The 23,743-nt window shown below is 34.5% G+C and overlaps 1 protein-coding gene across 3 annotated transcripts in view; it reads left to right on the top strand.

Annotated features, from left to right (window-relative positions):
* Positions 1 to 23,743, top strand: part of EDIL3 (EGF like repeats and discoidin domains 3) — a 629,193-nt gene that overhangs the window by 475,869 nt on the left and 129,581 nt on the right. For all 3 annotated transcript variants that reach the window (XM_069085066.1, XM_069085065.1, XM_069085067.1), the window contains 3 exons: positions 615 to 770; positions 8,596 to 8,740; positions 12,229 to 12,413. In XM_069085066.1, coding sequence (XP_068941167.1) covers positions 615 to 770; positions 8,596 to 8,740; positions 12,229 to 12,413 — 486 coding nt within the window. The remainder of the gene's footprint in view (positions 1 to 614; positions 771 to 8,595; positions 8,741 to 12,228; positions 12,414 to 23,743) is intronic.

Below are 23,743 nucleotides of genomic sequence, written 5' to 3'. Positions count from 1 at the left end.
GACTTGTTCTGCTCAACCCTAGGGCCAACAGGTAAGTAGACTACATTTTCATATGAGGAACAATTTTAAAAATTAAAGTTGTCCAAAACTGAAATGGGCTTCCTATAGTAGTGATTTCCTTTGACTAGAAGTCAATATCTAATTGTTGAAGCTGTTATAAATAGGACTCACATGGCAAGGTTGGATAATATCTGAGGTCTATTTCAATTCTTACTGGATGATTCCATTTCCTCGATAGAAGTACCACACTTAGAATACAGTTCATAGGACAAATAATGTTAGAGAAATTTTATTATAGTGCATTTTCATTTTATTCACTGTGAGGTGGTAAACAAATCCTTAAGTCTGTATCTTCTCTTAGCAAGTATTCTAAATAATATATTGCCTTTCTATAGTGCTTCATACTTTTCAAATTTCATAGGACTTAGGAAATGTTGAAGCATGATTTTTTCCATGGCTAAAAATTATTTTGTTTCCATAAAAAGGATGGAAAAGTAAATTCATTTTTACATGTTACTATTACTGCTTTTCTAAGAAATAAAAAATGAAAGTATTCACAATTAAGATAATAAAATGATTATTAAATAATTAATGATGATATATTGTCACTTCAGATAAATTTGCAAAGGAAGATGAGAGTCACTGGAGTTATCACCCAAGGAGCTAAGAGGATTGGAAGCCCAGAATATATAAAATCCTACAAAATTGCATATAGTAATGATGGAAAGACTTGGGCAATGTATAAAGTAAAAGGAACCAATGAAGACATGGTAAGTCTGATTTAAGAATATTGAATTTACATGTTGTTATCAATTAACAAAAGAATCTAATGTCTCCAAAAGAAGCTTAAAATTGTTGACATTCAATAGTGCACTTTTTTCTCTAAGTGTGAGTAATAAATTTGTACTTGATTTCATGTATGACTTCCTTATAGTTTAATTGATAGATCTATCAATACTGTCTCAAGGTTACCATGATCCTGTTTATTGTACTTAGCCAATTTTCATTTTAATTACTTTACCAGTAATTACCCATTCATTTTCAATTTAGTTTTATTAGATTAGCAGAACTAATTTTAACCCCTAAAATAACACGTTAAAAAAAAAAAACTAATTGCCCAATACCCATTGATAGTAAATATCAGCATAGATTTTAAAATGTTAGGTGAAACTGTTTCTTAATGAGCAATGCGGTTGAATAGAAATTTTTCAAAAATAAAGATTTTGATGTCAAAACGTCCCAAGGTGGGCCATACTTATTATGTTACGGAGATAACCCTGGGTTCCCAAAGAAGCCTTTGTAACCTAAAAAATGCTCTAGTTGGTTCTTCAAGTTGGAAGGGCTTTGAATATAAATTTAAGGATTGACTGTGCCTGCTATCCTGTGATGAGACTAAAAATTACAAGAAGGATTATAACCAGAAAATCAGAAACTAGGGATTATTTCTTTTGGCCAAGAGACCCATGCAATGGATACAGTTATACAATATATGGCTTTTCCTTCTGTGTATCACTTTCCCAGGTTCACTGTATCATTGAGCAAGTGACAAAAAATGGAACAGGGGGTACTAAAAATTATTGCTATCATGGCTATTGTCATCATCATCATCATCATCATCTAAAATCTAATTCTTTTTAACAGTAGAAAAGCAGCAACCCTTTGTTTTCCTACACTTTGGGAAAAAAAGTTGACCTTTAATTTTGTTTGACTATCTTGTTGTTCTGTCTCTTTCAGTCATTTCCAAATCTTTCTGACCTCATGGACCATGCCATTCCAGGTCCTTTTATACTCCACTCTCTCTCCAAGTCTGTCCAAATTATTAATCATTGTTTTCATGACACTATCTATCAATCTCATCCTTTACTGTCTCCTTTTCTTTTGCCTTCAATCTTTCCCAACATCAGGGTCATTTGCAATGAGTTCTGTCTTCTCATTATGTGGCCAAAAACATTTAAGCTTTAGCTTCAGTTTTTCACCATCCAGTAAACAGTTTGAATTAATTTCTTTAAGTATTGCCTGATATGATCTTGTTGTCCAAAGGACTCTCAAAAGTCTTCTCTAGCACCACAATTTGAAAGTATTGATTCTGTGGCTCTCAGCTCTCCTTACAATCCAACTCTCCCAACCATACATTGCTACTGGAAAAAATACAACTTTCACTATAGGGACCTGACACAATTGGGGTTGATAATACAAATACCTCACTTTTATTTGCAGAGCCTTTATTTTGATTTTAATGTACTTCAACATCTGCTATATCAAGTATTTTATGTCCTTCAGTACATTAAAAATCACAGTTATGGATAGGAAATGGACAAACCTTTTTCCTTCAGTTGAGTCTGAGTTACAGGAATCATAGAATTTCAAAACTGAAAGAGAACTTCTTTCTTCTACTTCAACCCCCTCATTAGGGGGCAATACAGTTGTTTGTTTGGGGGGAGTGGCACTTCATTTAAAAGCAGAGAACCTTTGTTAAAATCTTGATTTATCTACTTGATAATAACTTTTGTTGCTTGAGGCAAGGTTCTCAGCCTCTCTGCTCTTTGGTCTCCAACTATCAAGTGAGGATAATGGCATTTGTACTATTTACATCTTTTTGAGGGTAAAATAAAATGTTATATGTAAAGCACTTTGCAAATTATAAATTTCTATAAAACATGGGCCCTAATAAATCTTTTTTACATGAAAATACTAAAAGGAAGAAGGGTTAAAAGGCTAGACTAGATTCATCCACTTAGTTATTGCCAAAGTTTTTAGGCCAATTACAAATATTTGCTACTTTTAATGTATGATCTTTGTAACCAAACAATATATTAACACTGCTTAAAGAAGTTGAACAATAGCCATATAAATAAAATGGAAAGACATGGTGAACATTTAGCTAATGGAAGGATAGCTCACTTATTCTACTTAAGATATCATTAATAAGTTGACAGTCAAAGTTCTTTTTTCATCAAAAAGAAAACAAGAAACAATTTCATGGGATATTTGTTCATCTTGTTTTTCAATGCTCATATTGATCATAAGTAAATAGACTGTAATTAAGCTAACTCCAGATTTTACAATAACAATAGAAGATGAGGAAACAAAGAACTTGACAAAATTCAGTAAATCAAATGAAGGCAAATATGAGAGGTTTGAAAAAGCACTTTGGTCCACATGGCTAAGAATCATGAAGAGAAAGAGGTGAAAAAACTAGTGAACAACCCATAATCCTCACATAGAAACCACTAAAGACTTTCTTCAAGAAGAGATTCATTGCTTTTATAGGAACTAGAATTAGAAGAAATCCCAGACTAGAATAGCTTCATTTATAGATGTAGAAACAAGAGAACTAGAAAGTACATATTTACATGGCAGTGAATTCAAAGATCTTTGAAAGTTTTATATGTGTAAAAGTGTTTTCCCCCTCTCATCTGTAGTTGGCTAAATATCTTTTGGATAGATTTGCCTCAATAATATTTTTGAAGCAGCTGGGGTTAAGTGACTTGCCCAGGATCACACAGCTAATAAGTGTATGAAGCCAGATTTCAGCTTAGGTTCTTCTCACTCCAGGGCCAGTGCTCGAGCCACTGTACCATCTAGCTGTTCCTCTTATTAACATCTTTAGCAAATGAGAAGAACGATAGCCAAGGGATATGAAATGTGACACAACCTACAGCATTTTTGGTAGCTTATTCTCACTGGCAGTTATAGAATCATTACTTTTGAATTCTATTAAACAAATTCCTAATATACTATATGAGGAGGTGTCAATGATACTTATGAACATGAAGTTGGAAGCAACAACAAAGGCCTCAGGAAAAAAAATGCAAAAGAAATTCATGCTGGGCCAAAAGGGTAATCCAATTGTAAAAGCACTCAAGTATGAATTGTTAAAAATGTCACAGAAAAATCATGATTAAAAGAAGAAAAAAAAAGACATGTTTGAGCAGATGTGAACAACTACTGGTCTAAATGCCTATTATCTCATCTATAAATTTTTAAAATCTATATATGCATTTTGGTAATTTGCTTGAGGAAAAATGAGAAGGCAAAAGTTATACTTTACATATGATTTTCTACAGAAGACTACAAATGTGGGTCCATAAAGTCTAAAGTTCCTATCATGGGGGCTTTTAATGAGTATTCACCTCACACGGCTCATTCCCTCTAATTCAAAACTGGAAATTTTTTAAGTCACCATAGGTCTAGCTATTCAGTTGCTAACAGGCCTCATAAAAGAATAATATTGATTATAGTAAAACCAAAATTAATATTATAGTCACAGGGGAAAATAAAACTATCCCACACATTTTCAAACAAGTATAATCCCATCTTTATGAGCAATGTGAAGAAGGAGGCCCTCCAAACTCATTATTCCAAAATTGAAAGCAATATAAGGTCCTTCTTTCTGCAGCTGAAATGTGGTGTTGAAAGCTTCAGTGTTTATACCTCATCTAAGATTATCAGTGAATCCCCTCAGTTCTGCCATAGCTCATGTGTCTTCTCTCTTCACCTCATGAGGTATTAGGGACACTCAGGGAGCTCTAGTTTCCTGAACACTTCTATCATCATCTCGGGTACTTCTCAAGTTTCTATTTTGGTGATTAATCACACAAAAAAAAACCCTATATATAAACCTTATCCTTTATCATTGCTCCAATGCCTAGATGTACCACTGACACCTGGTCTCAGGGATAATAGAACCTTGGAAACTTCTTCTATGAGTGATTACTCTATGAGCCTAGTCATTCTGTGATATACAGCCCTACTCAGAAATGCCTGATACACATGTATTTTGGACAAGCACCACAGATTGATGAGCTGATCCCAGAATTTAATAGGAGGCAACTGATGATACATTGCATTTGGGAAACTGCAGTGCTTTCAATGATTCTGAACTGCTCTCTGCCCAACTCATAATTGAATTCTCTCTGTGATTATATATGACTGACAATCATGGAACATCAATTCCCTGATAAGGCTGTATGGATTCATGGCAATCATGTACCTAACCTTTTACACTGTCCCCATTGCAATGATATTGAACCCATGATTATGAATGAACAAACCTCATCCCCAATTCCATATCTTCAACCATTTCAAAGCACTCCTCAGTTTTCCAATTCAGATCTGCCTGACTCTTCAATTGTGCCTCTAGAAAACCTGCTCCATGATTAACAAACTTCTTGTCATCTTAAACTTCTTTTCATCCTTCCACCTTCTGAAATTCACTGAGCACTGGACCCCTCCTGACAATTCATTCCCTAGCTATTCTTTCTGTAACCTAACTATAGTTTTCTTATATGAAAACTGGTCGTTGTGGGGGAGAGGAAGTATTTCTTGCTCCCTATTTTCATTTCCAGGTTCTCCCTTCAATGCCATAACTTAGCAATATTTCCTTCTTTTAATGTTATGCTATCGAAATACATCATCCAAACTAGATCTGGTGGGTTGTCAGAACCTTACACATGCTGCTTCCCTCTCACTGTGCTCAGAGCATGTCACTTTCCCCATTATCTTATTTCTCATCTTTGTCCCCAACCTCTTTCTCTTTCACTCTCCATCCTTCCTTTTTCGTCTCTCTCAGTCTCTCCCTCTCTCAATTCCTGCCTTCCTATTAGTGGACTTCAATATACATATTGATCTTCTCTCCCACACTTTCCAGTGGAGCCTCCCAAACACTGTGTTAGCTCTGGCAATGTGTGTGTGTGTGTGTGTGTGTGAACCTCATCATCTGTGGACATCCCCGGAAAGTATACTGCCAAGGTTAGTGAATGCATCCACAGCATTCAAAAACCCCTATTTTAGATGATGCCTAATGTCTGCCTCCTTCACTCTATTTATGTTCGGCTGAATGGAACTGGAGGAAGTTACAAAATCATTCTCATTAAGTGCACCACAAATTTATGTTATATAAGTTTGATTTGACCATTCCTGCAGCAAAACAATCCTTCTACTCATCTCTAATTGATCTCAGTCCTATTCACCATGGAAGTTGTTCCAAATTTTCTCTACTTAAGCCTCTATTTCTTACTCTTTTGGTGAGGATTTTTCATACTTTAAAAAAAAAATTTGGAGTCCTTCATGAGCTCCTTATTCTTACCTTCTCATCTCACATAACTCTGACATCATTTCCTGCTATCTTCTGTTTGATTCCAGCCTTTGAAAATGAAATATCTCCCTTCCTTGTCAAACCCAACCCCTTTACAAGTACCTTTGCTATTATCTCCTCATATATACGGTGTATATATTCTTCAACAAATTGTCCCTACTATCATTACCACTATCTTCATAATTTTCAGAATCTTTTCTTACTGAATAAATAATGCTGACCAGCATGCATTTGTCTACCCAATCCTTTAGGAAAAAAAAAGAAAGGGTTCTTGATCACTGTTGCTAGCTATATAGTCCTATATCTGTTCTCTCATTATCAGCTAAACCCCATGAAAAAAAAACTATATATAATTGATTTTTCCACTTCCTCTCCTTTCATTCTGCTAAACACTCTGCACCCTGGATTCCAACTTCATAATTCAAATAAAACTACTCCTTCCAAAGTTCTAAATGACCTCTTAAATACCAAATCTAATGGCCTTTTAATCCTTATTCTTCTTGATCTCTTTATAGTATTTGATACTTTTGATCAATTTATTCTACTAGATTATTGACTTTTCCTTTCTGGGTTTTAATGACACTTCTCTTTCTTGATTTTTATCCTTTTCCTTCTTTCTAATTGTTTCTTTTTAGTTTCCTTTGTTGGAATTTTATTCCATGTTACATCCCACTAACTATGCATAAACCCCAAAGTCATATAATGGACCCTTCTCTTTTTCCTTTCAGTACTATTTCATTTGGTGATCTCATCATCTCCCATGGACTCAAATACTTTCTGTATGCATATGACTCCCATATCTCTGTATCAGTGACTTCCTGAGGTACACTAGTTCTGAAAGAGAAAATGATGAATAAGATTGACACAGCCTAATTGAATACAATCTCACTAAATTGAAGACAATCCAAGAAAGCCTTACAGTGCATTAAATGGATTCTCTATGGTGGATTTATGGAAGTTATGAATTAAGTATAATGTGAAACAGGAGGAGAAAGCATTTGGGAGTACTAACTCTAAAAACCCACATGCCTATTGGGGTGAAAAGGTACCAGATTGTTCTTTCCTATATGTCAATTCAGATTATATTTCTCAATTTTTTCATTAAAATATCCTGATTTAAATATATATATATATATATATATATATATATATATACACATGTGTGTGTATATAACTAATCCTATTTGTTTAAAACAAAAAGGCTCACCACATAAAATAGGATTGAAGTGAGTAAGAGCGCTGGCCCAAGAGTCAGGAGACCTGGGATCAGTTCTGGCCTCAGATACTTAGCACCCACACAAAATAACTGGCTGTGTAACCTTGAGCAAGTAACTAAACCCCAATTGTTTTAAAATAAATAAATAAATAAAATATGTTTGAAAATTCTTTCTAATAATTGGTTTAAAATAATGAATGAACAGGATAAGATATCAGGAATGAAAGAAAAAAAAACATCAAGGAGCAGAACAGTAGTGGGAGAGGAAAAGGAACTATTCCATGATTTTTGATTGTATATCTACATAACTGAGTGAAATTATTTAGTATCAGTTGAACCTGGACAGCATAGATCCACTGTGTGACTCAGACACTGCTCCTCCCCTGTGCCCCAGTTATAAACTCAGCCTTATTATCAAAAAATGAGACACCAGAAAGTTCAAGGGAAGAATAATTCTAAATTGATTCATAAAACTGCTTACACTTCCATATTTCAAAGATCTATGATTTTGTTAATAAAAGTATTCAGTTCACCTGGGTAAAGCTCACTTTGAAAACATATACTTTATATGTATCTAACAAAACCTGAAGAGATTCCATACTCAGTCAGAAATCAAGGCATGTGAACAGTCCAGATAACTGATTGGTTAATGGACAGGCTTCATGAATTGGCATCAGCAACAACCTGGTAACCAAGTGCCTCCTCAAACTCAACTGATAATGTTCCTAGGTGACAGTCCACCACCAAATCCATATATAAACCTTTTCAGCTTAGTAGAACCTATCAAAATTGGCATTCTGTTGACAAAACCTTCATGATCCCTCCACAGCACTGCAAGGCATTGGTGGTGGACCTTAGTATAATTGTAAACACATCAGATAGCACCATGCACAGAAAGGCTCTAGTTAATTGGCATGATATATGAATCTATTTCCCAAGGTGAAGAAAAGTGAAAAAGAACTGAAGGCTTGGACCCAAGGAGAAATTAGAATAAGTACACATTGGAAGATTATTAGAATTTAGATTATATCCTGGGGAACAATGATATATTTCTTTAATTAAGAGTATAACTGTGTATTTGTTATTCACTGCTAATAGCCTAGAGTACAGGGGGACACTTGAAAACCCACAATTTCTAAATGCTTCAAGCATCCAAATGAATTATCCAGTTACATAAAGGGACTATCCAAGCATTTAGCATTGCTTATGAAGTCCCACTATAAAACTGAAAGAGAAATATGTGTCATTATTCATTTTGATATTCGTGGTTTATCTCCCACAGGTGTTTCGCGGAAATGTGGACAACAATACACCCTATGCCAACTCTTTCACTCCTCCAATAAAATCTCAATATGTCCGACTGTATCCCCAGGTGTGTCGGAGACACTGTACTTTGAGGATGGAGCTTCTTGGTTGTGAACTGTCTGGTAAGGTTCCCATTACCTGTCTTTACTTTAAAGAAAAATGATTATAACAAAGCTTTGATGTTAAACTACAAAAAAAAATAATAATTTAGTATATATCGGGATGGATCTTGATACAAAATTTCAATCATATAATTTAAGTCTACATTGTTTTTGTCTGTGTGTTTGTGTACTAGAAAAAATAGTAGAATGATGCTAGAGAACAGAATTAACATAGTATTGAATTTATGACTTTACAAAGCAAATTAAGTAAAGGCACATTGTTTACCATGAACAAGATTTGTACTTGTTTTCATCATTTGGGGGGGGGGGTTGTAGCAATGATTGATGATTTGTGAAAAAGGTAAATTAAGTACTGAAATCCTTCTCAAGGTTAAGTAAAGTTTAGGATATATAGGAGGAAATTTTAGGTTTCAACTCTGTGTCTCACTGCAAGAACTCATTTCTTTAGATTCTGTATATCATGTAAATTCATCAAACTTCCCAAGGGGGCCATTCCTCAACACTGGGATTGCTACCATAAATTCATTTTGGGATCCTTCTTGGCTGGCTCCCTGCTTCTTGTAAAAGCAGTGGTTATCAAGTTCAAGAATGATCCATCAAAGTACTCCAAGTTAAAAAATTCTTGTCCCCCCAGGGGCATCAAAACTAGATTTAGACATGAAAAGTTAATGCATTAATCTCACTGTAGTCTCTTCTCAATATATCACTAGATTGTAAAACAAATAGGAAATCTTGTCAAGGCATTTTAGTGTGTGGGAATTTGGGGTGCTTCATGGATTACTTAGACCAGAAGATTTGCCTGAGTAACTCAGGGTTGGTCTGTTCAACAACTGAGATTGTCACTGATGTCACCAAGTGAATTGATCCTTGTAGCTACAGGGCTGGGTCAGTGGCAACTCAAAAAATTTTATATCTTGAAATGAGAGGAAAAAAAACCTTTTTGTTCCAAGGAGAGAGAGCCTTGCACATTAAAAGTTTCTACTTCTATTCTTGGTCTTTTTAAATTGTTTCTGGGTTTTGAATGCCACCTTCACATTTCATCTTTCCTTTCCTGGATGTGTTCTTGAAGTAAGGAAAAGGACATCTTCTGAATGAAAAATAAATAAAGTTATTTATTTTCTTTCTAAAATGAAAATGTTTCAATGAAAGGAACTCAAACAATTCAGGCAGATGTATTAAACTAAATTTAAAATAACTGCATAGTTTAGATTTTTTTATGAAGAAACTAGCATGACATTTTGAACCACTAATTAACTTTTAGTAATATTTCTCCTCATCTTTCAATTTGAAATCATTGACTCTCAATGAACTGTAACATAGAATTGAGAAAGTAATATGGTAAGATACAAATTGCATTAGCTCTGGAATTAGAGGACCTGTGTTCAAATTTCACTTCTCATGCATACTATCCGTATATTTTGCTTATAGCAGTTTTATCATTTTATCTCTTTGAAACTCAGTTTTCTCAAGTGTAAAATGAGGGGCTTTTATTAGATAACCTTGGAAGTTCCTTCCAATTCTTGATACAGGATTGTATAGCTAAGGTAGAGTTATTATCCTGTGTGTTACATAAGAAGATATCACTAATATGCCTGTGGCATCAACAAGCCACTCATCTGCCCTAAGGAAATCAGGGAAAACCTTAGTCCCATGAAGATTGTCACACAAGCTTATTCTTTGCCTAAGCTACTAGTTTTCATTTTCTTGTTCAGTTAATTCTGCAATATGTTAACTCATGAGGATATGACCCTCATATAATAAATAGTCACACTCTGAACATTGATATCTATTTTACTTTTGAGCTTGGTAATAAATAACAGACACTTTAAGAATGTTATTATATTAAAAAAAGAAGGCAGGCTACATCCCCCAAAACAAACAAATTAATTTTGAACTTGTAGTTATAGAACATAACTCTTAGTAGATGCTTAAAAGTCTTTCCTACACAAGTAATAGTTTTTAAGTGCTAAACATAATTTTATTCAGATTCTACCTATGTGAGTAGGTAGAATCTCTCTAAGATTACATCCTGTTTATGCTACATATATCTTGTGGGTATAAATTTATATACATTTTGGCTCCTTGTGAGCAGAGACAAGGTTTTTATCATTTTTATTATTTTTTTTTATCCTCAGAACTTAGCACAGTATCTAGCACATAATAAGACACTTAATAAATACTTATTGACTTGACCCTTTTCAAAAATTACTGCCATGAATTTATTAAATGTTGCCACATATTATCATTTAGTTTACTAAAAAATTAACGTGTATTTGAACATCAGGAAAGATCTCTTATGTAATCTGGTTATATTGACTGAAATTGCAAGACCACTCTCCCCACTTTTACCTTGCTATTCAGTATCTGCTTGGATGTTTCCTAGTCAAAAGGAAGCAACTTTAAATATAGGGAAAAGAATCACTACTTAGTATGTGAGGAGACTAGACTTTTCTGAAACATCTTTTATTCCTGGAAATGATATTTGAGTTATTTAAGATATTTAGGATATAATTTAAGATATATTTCATTATTAGATCATAATAACAAGTTTCCCAAAATAGATTCCTTTCCTAGTTGTACTTAATTTGAACATGAGTTAGTGACTTGTTTTATCCCTCCACTGAATCATCAGGAATTTAAGGGCAGAATTCTTCATTTTTCTACCTTCTGATCTCAGATATGTGTGTGGGGCTCTTAAGAAGCAATGTAAAAGAACAAGAAAGAAAAATAATAATTTCTAATCATGAGAATGTCAGAAAAGAGATTAGATATAGCTTTTCTCCTAACAGTTTTAATTAAAAATCATTTTTGTAACCATTTTACTCTACCTTTTATCTTATCTCTTCCATTTAAATCCAGATTTTCTAGGATGAGTTCTATAAGTAGCCATTTGAGATAATATGAAATTAGAAGGCAAAGAAAAATCATAAGGACGTGGATTAGAGTATATTCATTGAGTAGGAATGTATCTCACTATTAATTACTGTGGCTGTCTTCAGTGCAAGAGTAAAGGTTGTGGCAGAATAACTTTATATTGTAGTCACTTACGGGAGCAGTAGGTTTGATACCATATAAATAAAAAACAACTATTTTCTAAGAAAATACCTTGTTGTTAAGGAAATGATTGGGGCTGCTGAAAACCAGGGAACAGCCATGAGACTGACTAAAGAAAATGTGTAGAGGATTTCAACTTCATATCATTTTGCCACAAAAAAAAAACTATCACAGCAAAATACTTTGAATTATCTATCTTGCTTTCAATTTTTTGAAAATATGTTGGAATAAAATAGCCTCCATTGGATATCTTGTTTTTCAATTTTACCCCTGATGCTGTCTTGATTAAAGATTTTCTGTAAGAATGTTGATACACCCCATTTTCAAAATGATTATCATTATGCTTATTCTTCTCTTGCCTTTCCAAAAGCAACATGGAAAACTTTCAGAGTTATAAATTATTTCTCTCATGGAGCCTTCTCATTTTCATTCAGGTTGTTCTGAGCCTCTGGGAATGAAATCAGGACATATACAAGACTATCAGATTACTGCTTCCAGCATCTTCAGGACTCTCAACATGGATATGTTCACTTGGGAACCCAGGAAAGCCCGGCTAGATAAACAGGGAAAAGTCAATGCGTGGACCTCAGGCCACAATGACCAGTCACAGTGGCTGCAGGTAGTGTTTTCAAGATGTTTCTTGACATCTGTTCACCTTCTTTCCAGAAAGGTCATATTGGTTCATTGAATGTCCAAGTTTATGATCATTAAACTAATTGAAAATATGCTATTTTCCTCTTGGATACACTACAATTAATTTTGAAGTATAGGGTAATGACATGGCAGCATCCATGTGTTGTTTTTACTGATGTTTATAGGGCCCTAAGTAGCGTGATGTGATGAGGTGCCATGCAGAGATCCATTTGACCAGTCCTCAAAGTGAATTTGCATTTTTTAGCACTCATATACTGTAATGAATTCTGTCATCTTTTGATTGTGCCTGGGAGTCCTAGTATGAACCTAAACAGTGCTACAGACACAGTGGGTGGCTAGATGGCACTGTGGCTGGAATGCCAGGCCTAGAGTCAGGAAGACTCATCTTCTTGAGTTTAAATTTGGTCTCAGACACATACTCGCCATGTGACCATGGGCAAGTCACTTCATCCCGTTTGATTCAATTTCCTTATCTGTAAAATGAGCAAGAGAAGGCAATGGCAAACTACTCCAGTATCCTTGCCAAAAAAACCCCAAATAGGGTCACAAAGAGTCAGACACAACTGAAAAATTACTAAAAAACAAAAAGACACACTACTAATCCTGCTACATACATATACACTGTTGAACCTTGGTACTGTTACAGTGTGACTGCTTTCCCATCTTTGAGCTCCTGTTTGTAGAAGAAAAAATATCTACTATTGAGTTATTTATCATTTGAAAAATTAGCAATGCATGTAGTCAGCAAAGTTTTTAAAAGAATACTGTAGTTCACTTAACTGGAGAAGCTTTTTGAAGTATAAATTAGTTTATATCTAGAACATTAAGTAAGAAGAATTATACCAGGTCCTAGAGCATAGTCGTTGTATTTGGAGAATAGCAGTTCTATTTTTATTGCTTATTGATTGTTATTCCATATAGATAAGAACTTTGAGACTGTAATCATCCAGGAAATATCTATATTATCAATTATTTTAAAAGGTAAAACAAACAATGCTCATAACTCAGTCTTTGTATGATGACATTCACATGAGGAAATCATTGCTGCTCAACTGGAATTCAAGATATTTATTGTGACTTTTAGGGGGAGGATCTAGGCCTATGATTTCATGAGTATAGGGAAAACCTAGGGATTTGTATCTGCTATATGATTTATAAGTTTACATAATTACTTCAGGCAGCAACAGATCATGCAACTTTTCTAGGACTACATAGCTATTACTTACATGTATGAAAAATAGGACTTGAGCTTGAGTATTCTTGAATACAAGACAAAGTTTTCCATCCAATATAACATTCTGTTCCTTGTGTTTTGTCCAAAGATTCTTATTTACTGCCTCCTAATTATAAATGAGAATCCCTATTTATACACTCAAGCCAGGCTAGCTAATAACAACTCTTAATGTCTAATTTCAAGGATTAGGCCTTTCAAAGAGAAATCAAATTTGGGGGAGATACTTTCCACATGAACCTTCAAAATATGTTTATTTGGGACTTCTATGAAAGTCCCCCTTTTGTATTTAATTTTTGTCTCTATATTGCTAGGTAGATGTGAGTGTGTGTGTGTGAATGTGCATGTGTGTGAAATCCACACATATATTTAAGTTTCCAAACATTAAACCATTTTCCCAGAACAACTGTGCATATGGAATATTGTTTTATGTTATAAGGATATTAGGAATAAAAACTAACTCTTCTATATCCCATAAATAACCAAGAAAGTTCAATGACTTGAAGACATTTTAACTTCTGCTACTTCAAGAGGTTACCCTTGAAGAGCATTCTCCACAATAACTTTCTTAAATTATGTGCTAATAGCTAAATTTGCCATCTTTAGCCCAAAATTACAGCCACCATTTTGTCAAAAATGTCTTTTTATCCAGTCTTAGATAGTCACTTCCATCCTCACATTGATCTATTCAGTTTCTTAAATTAATGAATGCGAGGGCATTGTTAAAAATATGGGGGCAGCTAGGTGGCGCAGTGAGTAAATTGCCAGCCCTAGAGTCAGGAGGACCCGGGATCGGTTCTGGCCTCAGATACTTAACACCTACACAAAAAAACCGGCCGTGTAACCTTGAGCAAGTTACTTAACTCCAATGGCTTAAACATATATATATATATATAGCACTCCACTAAGCATTGAGAATACAAACAGAAAAATCAAAACAGTCCCTCTCTCAAGGAGCTCATTGCCACAGACAGTTATAAGGTAAATTTGATGGCCTAGCCCTTTAGATTACTATAATCAGAAGATAGTTATAGGTGCCTAGAAGGGATCAAGTTAGGAAAGAGGCTATGGCCTAGAAGATTTTAAGTGTCAATGACAAGAGACAATGTTAGGATGAATGCTCCTCAGCCTTTCCAGAAGAAAGGAATGTTGTTGGTGGTTTTCATTTTATGCAAGTCATGTGAATAGTCAAAAAACCTGGATGAATTCTAGATGATCCTGGATTGGGGAGAGAGAATGAGAATAAATCTTATCTCCATAGTTCTGGGATGGATTCTGGGTGAACAGGATTTGGGAAGGAGAATGAAGGCAGATTTTCTCTCCATGCAAGCTTATGTTTCCCTAAGAGTGGGTCTATTTTTTCTTGTTGGCAAGCAAAGCACAGAAGGAATCTTCAAGACAAGGTAAATTGTCATTTTTCCCTTAGTATAAAAAAATGTTATGGGGTTCTGAATACATTCAAATTATTTCCTCTAAAAATTATGCTCAATACCACTACATGTTACAATACTTTTGCCTTATTTTATTTTGAGAATTAGCTTGCCATTTTCTTAAATAATACCAGCAAAAATAATGTAGTTTCAGAATTAGTGTAAGAGAGGTCAATTTAGAGCCTGAGTTTAGTCCTCTGAAGTCATAAATTTATTTTATAGTTTAAGCTAAATGCCTCAATCCCCAGATACAGTTCATGCCTATCATTTAAATTTCTAGCCTCATTGTCAGTCTGTTTGAAGTTGAAACTTTTAGGAAATTTCCTTTATAATCTTAATGAGATGACCTTCTAACATAGGTGAATAAATTATTTCATTTGATTTTTTTTTCTGATTTAAGCAGTTTTTAAAGTATCTAATCAGAGTTTAGAGAAATAACTCTAAATTCCAAAACATGAAAGGACAATGTTTCATGTGTGATACAGAACAAGAATTACTTTTCTAATTTACATGTGAAATGACATTCACAACTTTGTTTTCTTCTCATTGGTACTATCAGTATACTGCAGGTTTTTTTTTTTTTTTTCCCTTGATTCACTGCTCTTCGGGCAGGCACAAGGCATTGATCTCCACCAACAAGAAGAGAGTCCCATACCAATGGGCTTTGGGACACAAATTGCACTGTTATTACTAGAATTGTAAGCTAATCCCTTTGTGCAAACAGTTATTTCCCCTTTCCTTCTCTTAAACTAATTAGGTAGGGGCAGCAAGGTGGCACAGTGAATAGAGCACCGGCCCTGGAGTCAGGGCCTTAGTTCAAAATATGTCCTCAGACACTTAACAAAAAACTAGCTGTGTGATCTTGGGCAAGTCACTTAGCCCCAATTGCTCCACCTTCCCCCCTCCAAAACAAAACAAAAGAAAACAAAAAAAACTAATTAGGTAATAGGACTTTTACCTTTTGACATGAGCTCAGAATAAGTAACTAAAACTACACACATATAGACACAGAAATATATACATGTATAGAATGGAAAACGTGAATAAAATGAAAAAATACAAATTTAAGGGATTTTCTTAATATACATATAAAGAATTATGCTATTATTGATTTTCATTTTAGGCAATAGGAAGGAGACCATAGTGGAGAGTCTTAACCTAAAGACCGGCAAATACTGGCACAGATATCTTTCCTAGCAAGGGTGACCATCACTTCCCATCCTTTAAGATATAGATATAGATATAGATAGATAGATAGATAGATAGATAGATAGATAGATAGATAGATAGATAGATAGATAGATATAGATATATATACAGAGAGAGAGAGAGAGAGAATATTCTATCTGCTTTGGATATTTCTGGTATATATATGTTTCTAGTATATATGTCCACATTGCCTCTCTTTTTAGAATGTAAGCTCCATCAGATCAAAAACTTTAATTTTTGTCTTTGTGTCTCTGAAACAGCATAATGCATGGTACATATTAGATATTTAATACATGACTGATCAATCACTTATATTATAACTTCATTCATATCCATAATTCTGTGTCCTAAAGAAAGGCTATATGCAGTTTATCTTCCCTAAATCTGAAACTTACAGATATAAGTATAGATTCTTCAGAAGAATAATAGAATTTAAATCTTAATTCTCATGAAAGGAGGAAAACTGTATTGTCACCTGGAGAATGATCTCTTGGTCCTTTCAAAATACCATTCCCTAAGTAAAGAAAAGCTAAATAATATTTCAGACAAAATCTATTAACAATATTAATAGTGTTGTTAAACTTCATATTGCAGTACTGACCTTTTCAGAATTGCATTTGACTCTGCAAAACTTCATTTCAATATTCATTTTATGGGAATGTTTATAGTGACAATTGAATTTGTCTTCAATTTAAATAAGGCAGTAGAAAAACAGGCTTATTTCTGATTTTTATGTAGTATTTCAATTATAAAATTCATAGCAGCTTTAAAGGCATTGATTTCTCTTAGGCTGTACTTCTATTCACCCCTAAAGCAGGGCAGTACTAGAGAAAAATCTTTCAAAAAATAAGTGAATTCCAGGATTCCAAGAAGCATTAACAAATATTTGGATTCCCAGTTCAGGTCCCAGTATCTGATATGCAGAATACATTAATCCTAAATGAAATTCTGACCTGTGCATGAGCTACACAAGGTACAAGCTTTGATTATAACATGCTGAATTGTTTGTTTGGCTTGTGGAATCAATATGATCCCATCTCTAACATAACTTGGCATGCTCATCAATAAATGAGGTAAATTATTTTTTTTCAAATTGACAAAGATAAAAGTTAAAATTAGAAAGTTTTTGAATGGTATGAGGCATCATTGGATTGTAAATAGGGAACTTGCCTTAGAGCTAGGAAGAATGGGGTTCAGGTCCCTCATTTGAAACATGCTGGCCATGTGACACAGGGTAAGTCTCTTAAACTCCCATTGGTCTAGGTCACTCTCTAAAACTGTAAGTGGCAGAGAAGGAACCAAGCTGCATTAGTAAAGAGAGTGTCAATATGCAAATGTTCCCTATGCCAATTAAATAATAAGTCCAGTCCTTACTCCTTTAACTTTGGAAGGTGTTCTTTGATTTTAGAGGTTAGAAATAAAATTCAGATATCACCATATATTACAAATAGTCCTTGATAACCAAAATAGTGGAAGGACATGAACAGTGTAGTTCTATAGGAAAAACAGTTTGTATGCTTACAGGAAGGGAAATTTTTGGCTTAGACCAAATATATCAGAAAAGGCATTAGAAATTATAATGGGGCACAAACTTTTCATAAATATTAGTGTTTAGTAAAATCCAAATATGATGTGTGGCTATGGAACTTTTTTTAAATTTTTTTTACATATGTGGAAACTGAGGCAGGAGGATGAGTGCCTTGCCTCAGGCCACACAAACTACTTAATTATAAATAAAGACCTAACATCCTAGTATCTAAACTCAGAGATTATATTGTTAATTCCTTTGGATTACATTTCTAGACAATTTGGGAAAAAGGAGGAATGGTTTTCACCTTTCATAACTTTGTCTAAAATAGTGATTGAACTTGATAACAAGATTTAGCAGGACCTTAGAGAGATCAAATACCTTAATTTGCTAATAATGAAGATAATGTTTTCACATCTGCCTTGTGAATTATGCACATATCATATTTCTCTCATGAAAAATGCCTGTTATTTCATTTTTATTTTTTTTACTGTGTGAAATATAAGGATACCAATAAGTAGGAACATTGGGTACATTTCCATAAAGCAAATCTTCTTCACTTTTTTTTTGTATTATAAAATTTGAACTGTATTCCCATGGGGAAAGTTTTCCAGTCAAATGAGTGGAACAACATGATGTGAAAGAAGTTTTTATGGCTGCTGTTCTCTCCATGGTATGTGAAATATTTTGACAAAACGTTGTTCCTATTGGGAAGCACAGGCTCTACCTTATAATTTCATTTTTCTGTACTGGAAGTTTGGGGCTCTTTCTTGCACAGGACCATGCAAGAAGGTTACTGGCTAATATCCAGTTCTATATCGAAAATTCAATGACATAACTTCATCACACAAGTTATTCTTGATTCTGCAGTTATTCCCTTATTGTCCAGATTTTCTGACTGAATTTCTGATCCTCAGGTTCCCAGGCTGCTTGCTAAAATGTAGCACCTTGTGCTTTCCTGTAGATCATGTAAACTTCCTGAGCATCATGAGTGTCTGCCTTGCCTTTGACTTACCATCTTAACTTCCTCCCCATTAAGTGTTCTCACTATTACTCATTGCCCATTTTGATTATTTGCCTTCTCTTGAACTCTAAATACAGTGAAACCTGCATTAGAACAGAATGCCTATTTGGTATCAATCTATTTCTTTACTCTAATTCCTAGTGTTTGTTAATGTTCAATAATTTTAAGTCCCATCCAACTCTTTGTAACCCCATTTGGGGTTTTCTTAGCAAAGAAACTGGGGGTGATTTGTCACTTCCTTCTCCAGCTCATTTTACAGAAGAGGAAACTGAGGCTAACTGGGTTAAGTGACTTTCCCAGGGCCACATAGCTAGTCAGTGTCTGAGGCCAGATTTGGACTCAGGAAGATGTCTTTGTGATTCCAGTTCTGGCACTCTACCCATTGTACTAAATAATTGCCCTAGTGTAGCATTTGTATATCCCCCTAATTTAGATTCCTCACCTGGCTTCACCTTTATCATGAAGGTTAGAGTCTTTTCTAATTCTGAGCTACTCCTATACCTACCCTTTGTCTGACCACATCAGCTTCACTTCATTATATCTGGCCTCAGCTCCTTCTCCTACATACTCAAACTTCTATTGCTACTAAACTGGCAATAACAACTTTCTTTATTCCAGACACCCCTCTTCATCATCAGATCACCTTCAGAACATGAAAACATGTCTCAAAGAGCTACCCACTCAATAATTTTCCTTATAGAACTCATTCTAGAATTTAATTCTCATCAAAATTCCAATTATTCCACATCCTCTTCTATCTTCTCCATCACCCTTGTCAACTTTGAGTATCAGGGAGAGAAAGTGAGTTTGATTTTATTTTAGCCATTTAGTCACTTTCATAATCTACATGTGAAGGACTTATAGTTTACCTTTAAAGCATTTCACATCCATCTTTTCATTTGATTCTTGCAACAACACTGTGAATTATGCAGGAATCAATAAGTTTCCTCATTTTAGTAATGGAGAGACTGAGGCTTAACATCTCAAATGATTTGTCCAGAGCTAGCATCTTATTGATGATAGTTTTTGCCCCTGATGCTCAAGAAACAAAGAAAATAGAAAATAACCCTCATTCCTGTTGCTCGCCCCTCTTTCTGTCTCAGCCATGATTGAGTAGCAGAAAAGGAGTGAGAGGGTGCTAAGAATCAATCAAGCAACTTTTTGCCTTTTTGAAAATTTAACTTGACTGCTGGTATTCTAAATGGGAGATCTTTCTCAAAAGATCAATGAGTAGAGAGATATTACTAGGGGAAATAGATCATTGCTGATATTCTTATGATGGAGATGTCAGAAAAAAAACCATGACATTGAAGGTCGAAGGAAGAATGACTCTCAGAGGCAAATAAAAGCCATTAGCACAGCTGGTTTCATTATATACCCAAAGACAACTTAAAACATGGTATGCTGAGAATCTGGTCACGTTCTATTGCCATTCTCATGATATGGATTTATAAAAACAAAACAAAAATGTGAAGATTATACACCATCACTTGGAGAATATGAAAAGGAAGGAAAATTCTATGAATCTAAATTCTATAACCTCTAAAAATTAATGAACCCTTTGATACTCAAATAATACAAAGATTAAAATAGGTGAGGGCAGTGAGAATTATGTTAGAAAACATGGGTCAGATATAAGGGATGAAAGAGACCAAAGACTTCTGGGCTACAAATAAGTCTCATATCTCTGCATCATGAATACTCCATTTGAGAAAGGCTTCAAAAGGCCCTATATGTGGCAAATACTGTCCAGCATCACATGTAAAAAAATGAAATTGATCATATCTTAACAGAAAGGAAAGGCAAATTACTTATAACAATAATGCCTGCACTTAAATAGCACCTTGAGGTCTGCAAAATGCTTTACAAATATTATTTCGTTTTATCCCTAAAACAACCCTGGGAGGTGGGTGCTATTATTAATCCTCATTTTACAGATGACAAAACCAAGCAGAGAGATTAAGTGATTTGCCCCAGGTAACTAGTTCAGTGCTCTCTCCAATGAGCCACTGAGCTACTTGTTCACATGACTAATTCCCAAAGCCCATTCCTCCATTAGCTATCAGTGTTACAGTTAGAATACTGTCTTTTCACAGTAAAGATCCAAATCAAAATTAGTATAATCTAGGAGAAATAATATTAGAAATATATGAATTTCAGTTGAAAAACTCAATCCTCAGGGCGGCCAGGTGGCTCAGCGAGTAAGAGCACCGGCCCCAGAGTCAGGATGACCTGGGATCAAATCCAGGCTCAGACACTTAGCACCACACCCGGAAACACCTAACAGTGTAACCTTGAGCAAGTTACTTAACCCCAATTGCTTAGGGGCAGCCAGATGACTCAGTGAGTAAGAGCACTAGACCCAGAGTCAGGATTACCTGGGATCGAATCCTGGGCTCTGATACTTAGCACCACACCCAGAAATTACTGGCCATGTAACCTTGAGCAAGTTACTTAACCCCGATGGCTTAAAACAAATATAAGAAAAGAAAAAGAAAACTCAATCCTGATGTGCTAAAAATAGGTTATTGATAATTTTAAAAATGAATAATAGTAGAAAGTATATAAAGACTAGATATAATAATTTCACAAATAAAGCGAACTGCTGTAAATCAACTGCCATAACAAGGAGACCACAAGAGCCTTAAAAATCAAATTAGTTAGCAAGTACTGAATATACTTGGAAAGGAGAGAGAGATGGCAGTCAGAGGTCATACTGATTTAGAATTTACATGTTGATCCCATGAACAGCAAGACTATAAATGAGTGACTTTTGTGAAAACCTCTGTAACCCTTCAATCTCCAAACAAAGGAATCACATAGCAGATGTAGAATAATTATAGCTAAATGCACAAGATCAGAAGAGAGAATAGCTCCAGGAAAGATAAAAACCTTATGAATGACACTAGAGAATTTTAATAATTAGAGCACTTACTTATCTCCTTCCTGTCCCACCTACTCCCCAACCCTATGCTACTAATGTTAGCATAAGTAAATTCATAGTCTTGTGCCTGAGGCCCCAGCCTTAAGATAAGACCCCAGTAGCAGGCAAGGACTCTGTCCACTCACTCTCTGAAAGAAGTGGCAGACACTGATTCTGCCTGGTTACCTGAAGGAAGGGAAGGAGAGTGGAGAGAGGAATCAGCTGGGACAAAAAATATCTGCAGGAGAAATTAGGTCAAATATGAAGAGAGACAACTTCAATGTATATTAAATCAGTCCCAGCACCCAGAGGCAGGGGTGTGCTGGAATCAATGGATACTGGTTTATGAGAGCCTATTGTTAAATGTTCTATGTGAACAGTTATACCTCAGGAAATAGCAAGTGCTACAAAGCTGGACTCGACTTATGGTTTTGTTGATGTTGAGATGTAAGAAAGTGTTGGGGAAAATTTTAACGAAGCAGGTTAAATTTAAAGGTGTATTAGGTATATATTTTTCTTACCTGGGAAGGTGGTTGTTAAACAGTTATCAGCATACCTTTACCCCAGAGGCAACTCAGGGACCTAGGCCAGCACACATAATATTTCCCAACAAGATGAATTGGGGTTAGCCCTGAAATCCAAGTTGGTAGGTCTATGGAATGACTGAAGATGGAACAACTAAGAAAATCTGAAACACCAAAGATATCAAGGTAAATAGTCTCAACAAAAGATCAGTGAACCATAATATTAAAAACTAGAGAGGATTCTTTAAAAAAAAATAAAAGGCAGAATCTATATCACTATAAAGAAAAAAATATAATTGACAAATATGTAACGTACAGTGATTGATGAAAGATAAAATCTTGTTAACTCCACAGAGACCATAGAAAAACAAGAAATCAGAATATCCCAAAGAGAAATAAAACTCATAGGGTGGTGTATATATTAGCAATGATATTGTAAAAACAAACAACTTTAAAAGAAAATACTCATCAACTCAAGGACTAACCACAATTCCAGACAACTACCTCCAGATAAAGAGACAATTAACTTAGTACAGATCTTTTTTAGACATGTTTATTGTAGGAATTTGTTTTGCTTGATTATATATGTTTGTAACAGGTTTTTTTATCTTGCTTTATCAGTGATGGAAAACAGAAGATCGAAGGAAAATTTGGAGCTTAAAATAAAAAAAATTGAATTTTTTTTTAAAGTTAGGAAAAATTAAGTCAGAAATTAGATGCAGAAATTAGAAGGTCAAAGAATTTTAAAAGTCAGTTGGCCAAATAAGAGTGATTAAATCTATGACAGGGAGTCTTTCTTAAGAAAAGAGGCTTTGAAAGGAGGATTAGCAGATTTATAATATGAATACTGAAGTGGAGGGAAAATTATCAGAAGGAAAGAAAAAGAGTATATTAATTTTTTTTAAAAGCAAAAAAAATGGGGTGGCTAGGTGGCACAGTGAATAGAGCACTGGCCCTGGAGTCAGGAGGACCTGAGTTAAAATCTAGCCTCAGATACTTAACACAAAAACTAGTCATGTGACCTTGAGCAAGTCATTTAACCCCAATTGCCCTAAAAAAAAAAAGTATATTAATTCTTTACAAACCAAAGTTATTGGACTTAAAGAATGAATGTAATGATATATCATAAAGATAATAGGTCTACCAGAAAAAAAAATGCAAGTCCAAAATACCAAATACCATAATGTAAATGAATGAGAGTAGCCAGGGAAGATAGTCCAGAATTTTTATATACAAATAATAAAGCATGAATTGAGATAATCGACAGATTGCCAAGAGGAAAAAAAAAACCTAGTGTGTAAAACTCATAAGATGTTCGGTGGCTACATTTAACAATTTTAATGACAAAAAAATTTGCAAATATCCAAGAGAAAAACTTTCTAATATGAAGGAAAGGAAATATGAAAAAGCTGCATATCATTATAGT

This window comes from Petaurus breviceps, unplaced genomic scaffold (genome assembly GCF_028583685.1).
Source record: "Petaurus breviceps papuanus isolate PSGF00001 unplaced genomic scaffold, PetGlider_PUasm1.0 175, whole genome shotgun sequence".
Classification (NCBI taxonomy): Eukaryota; Metazoa; Chordata; class Mammalia; order Diprotodontia; family Petauridae; genus Petaurus; species Petaurus breviceps.
The sequence above is the reverse complement of the archived record's forward strand: the minus strand, read 5'-3'. Positions and strand labels throughout refer to the sequence as shown.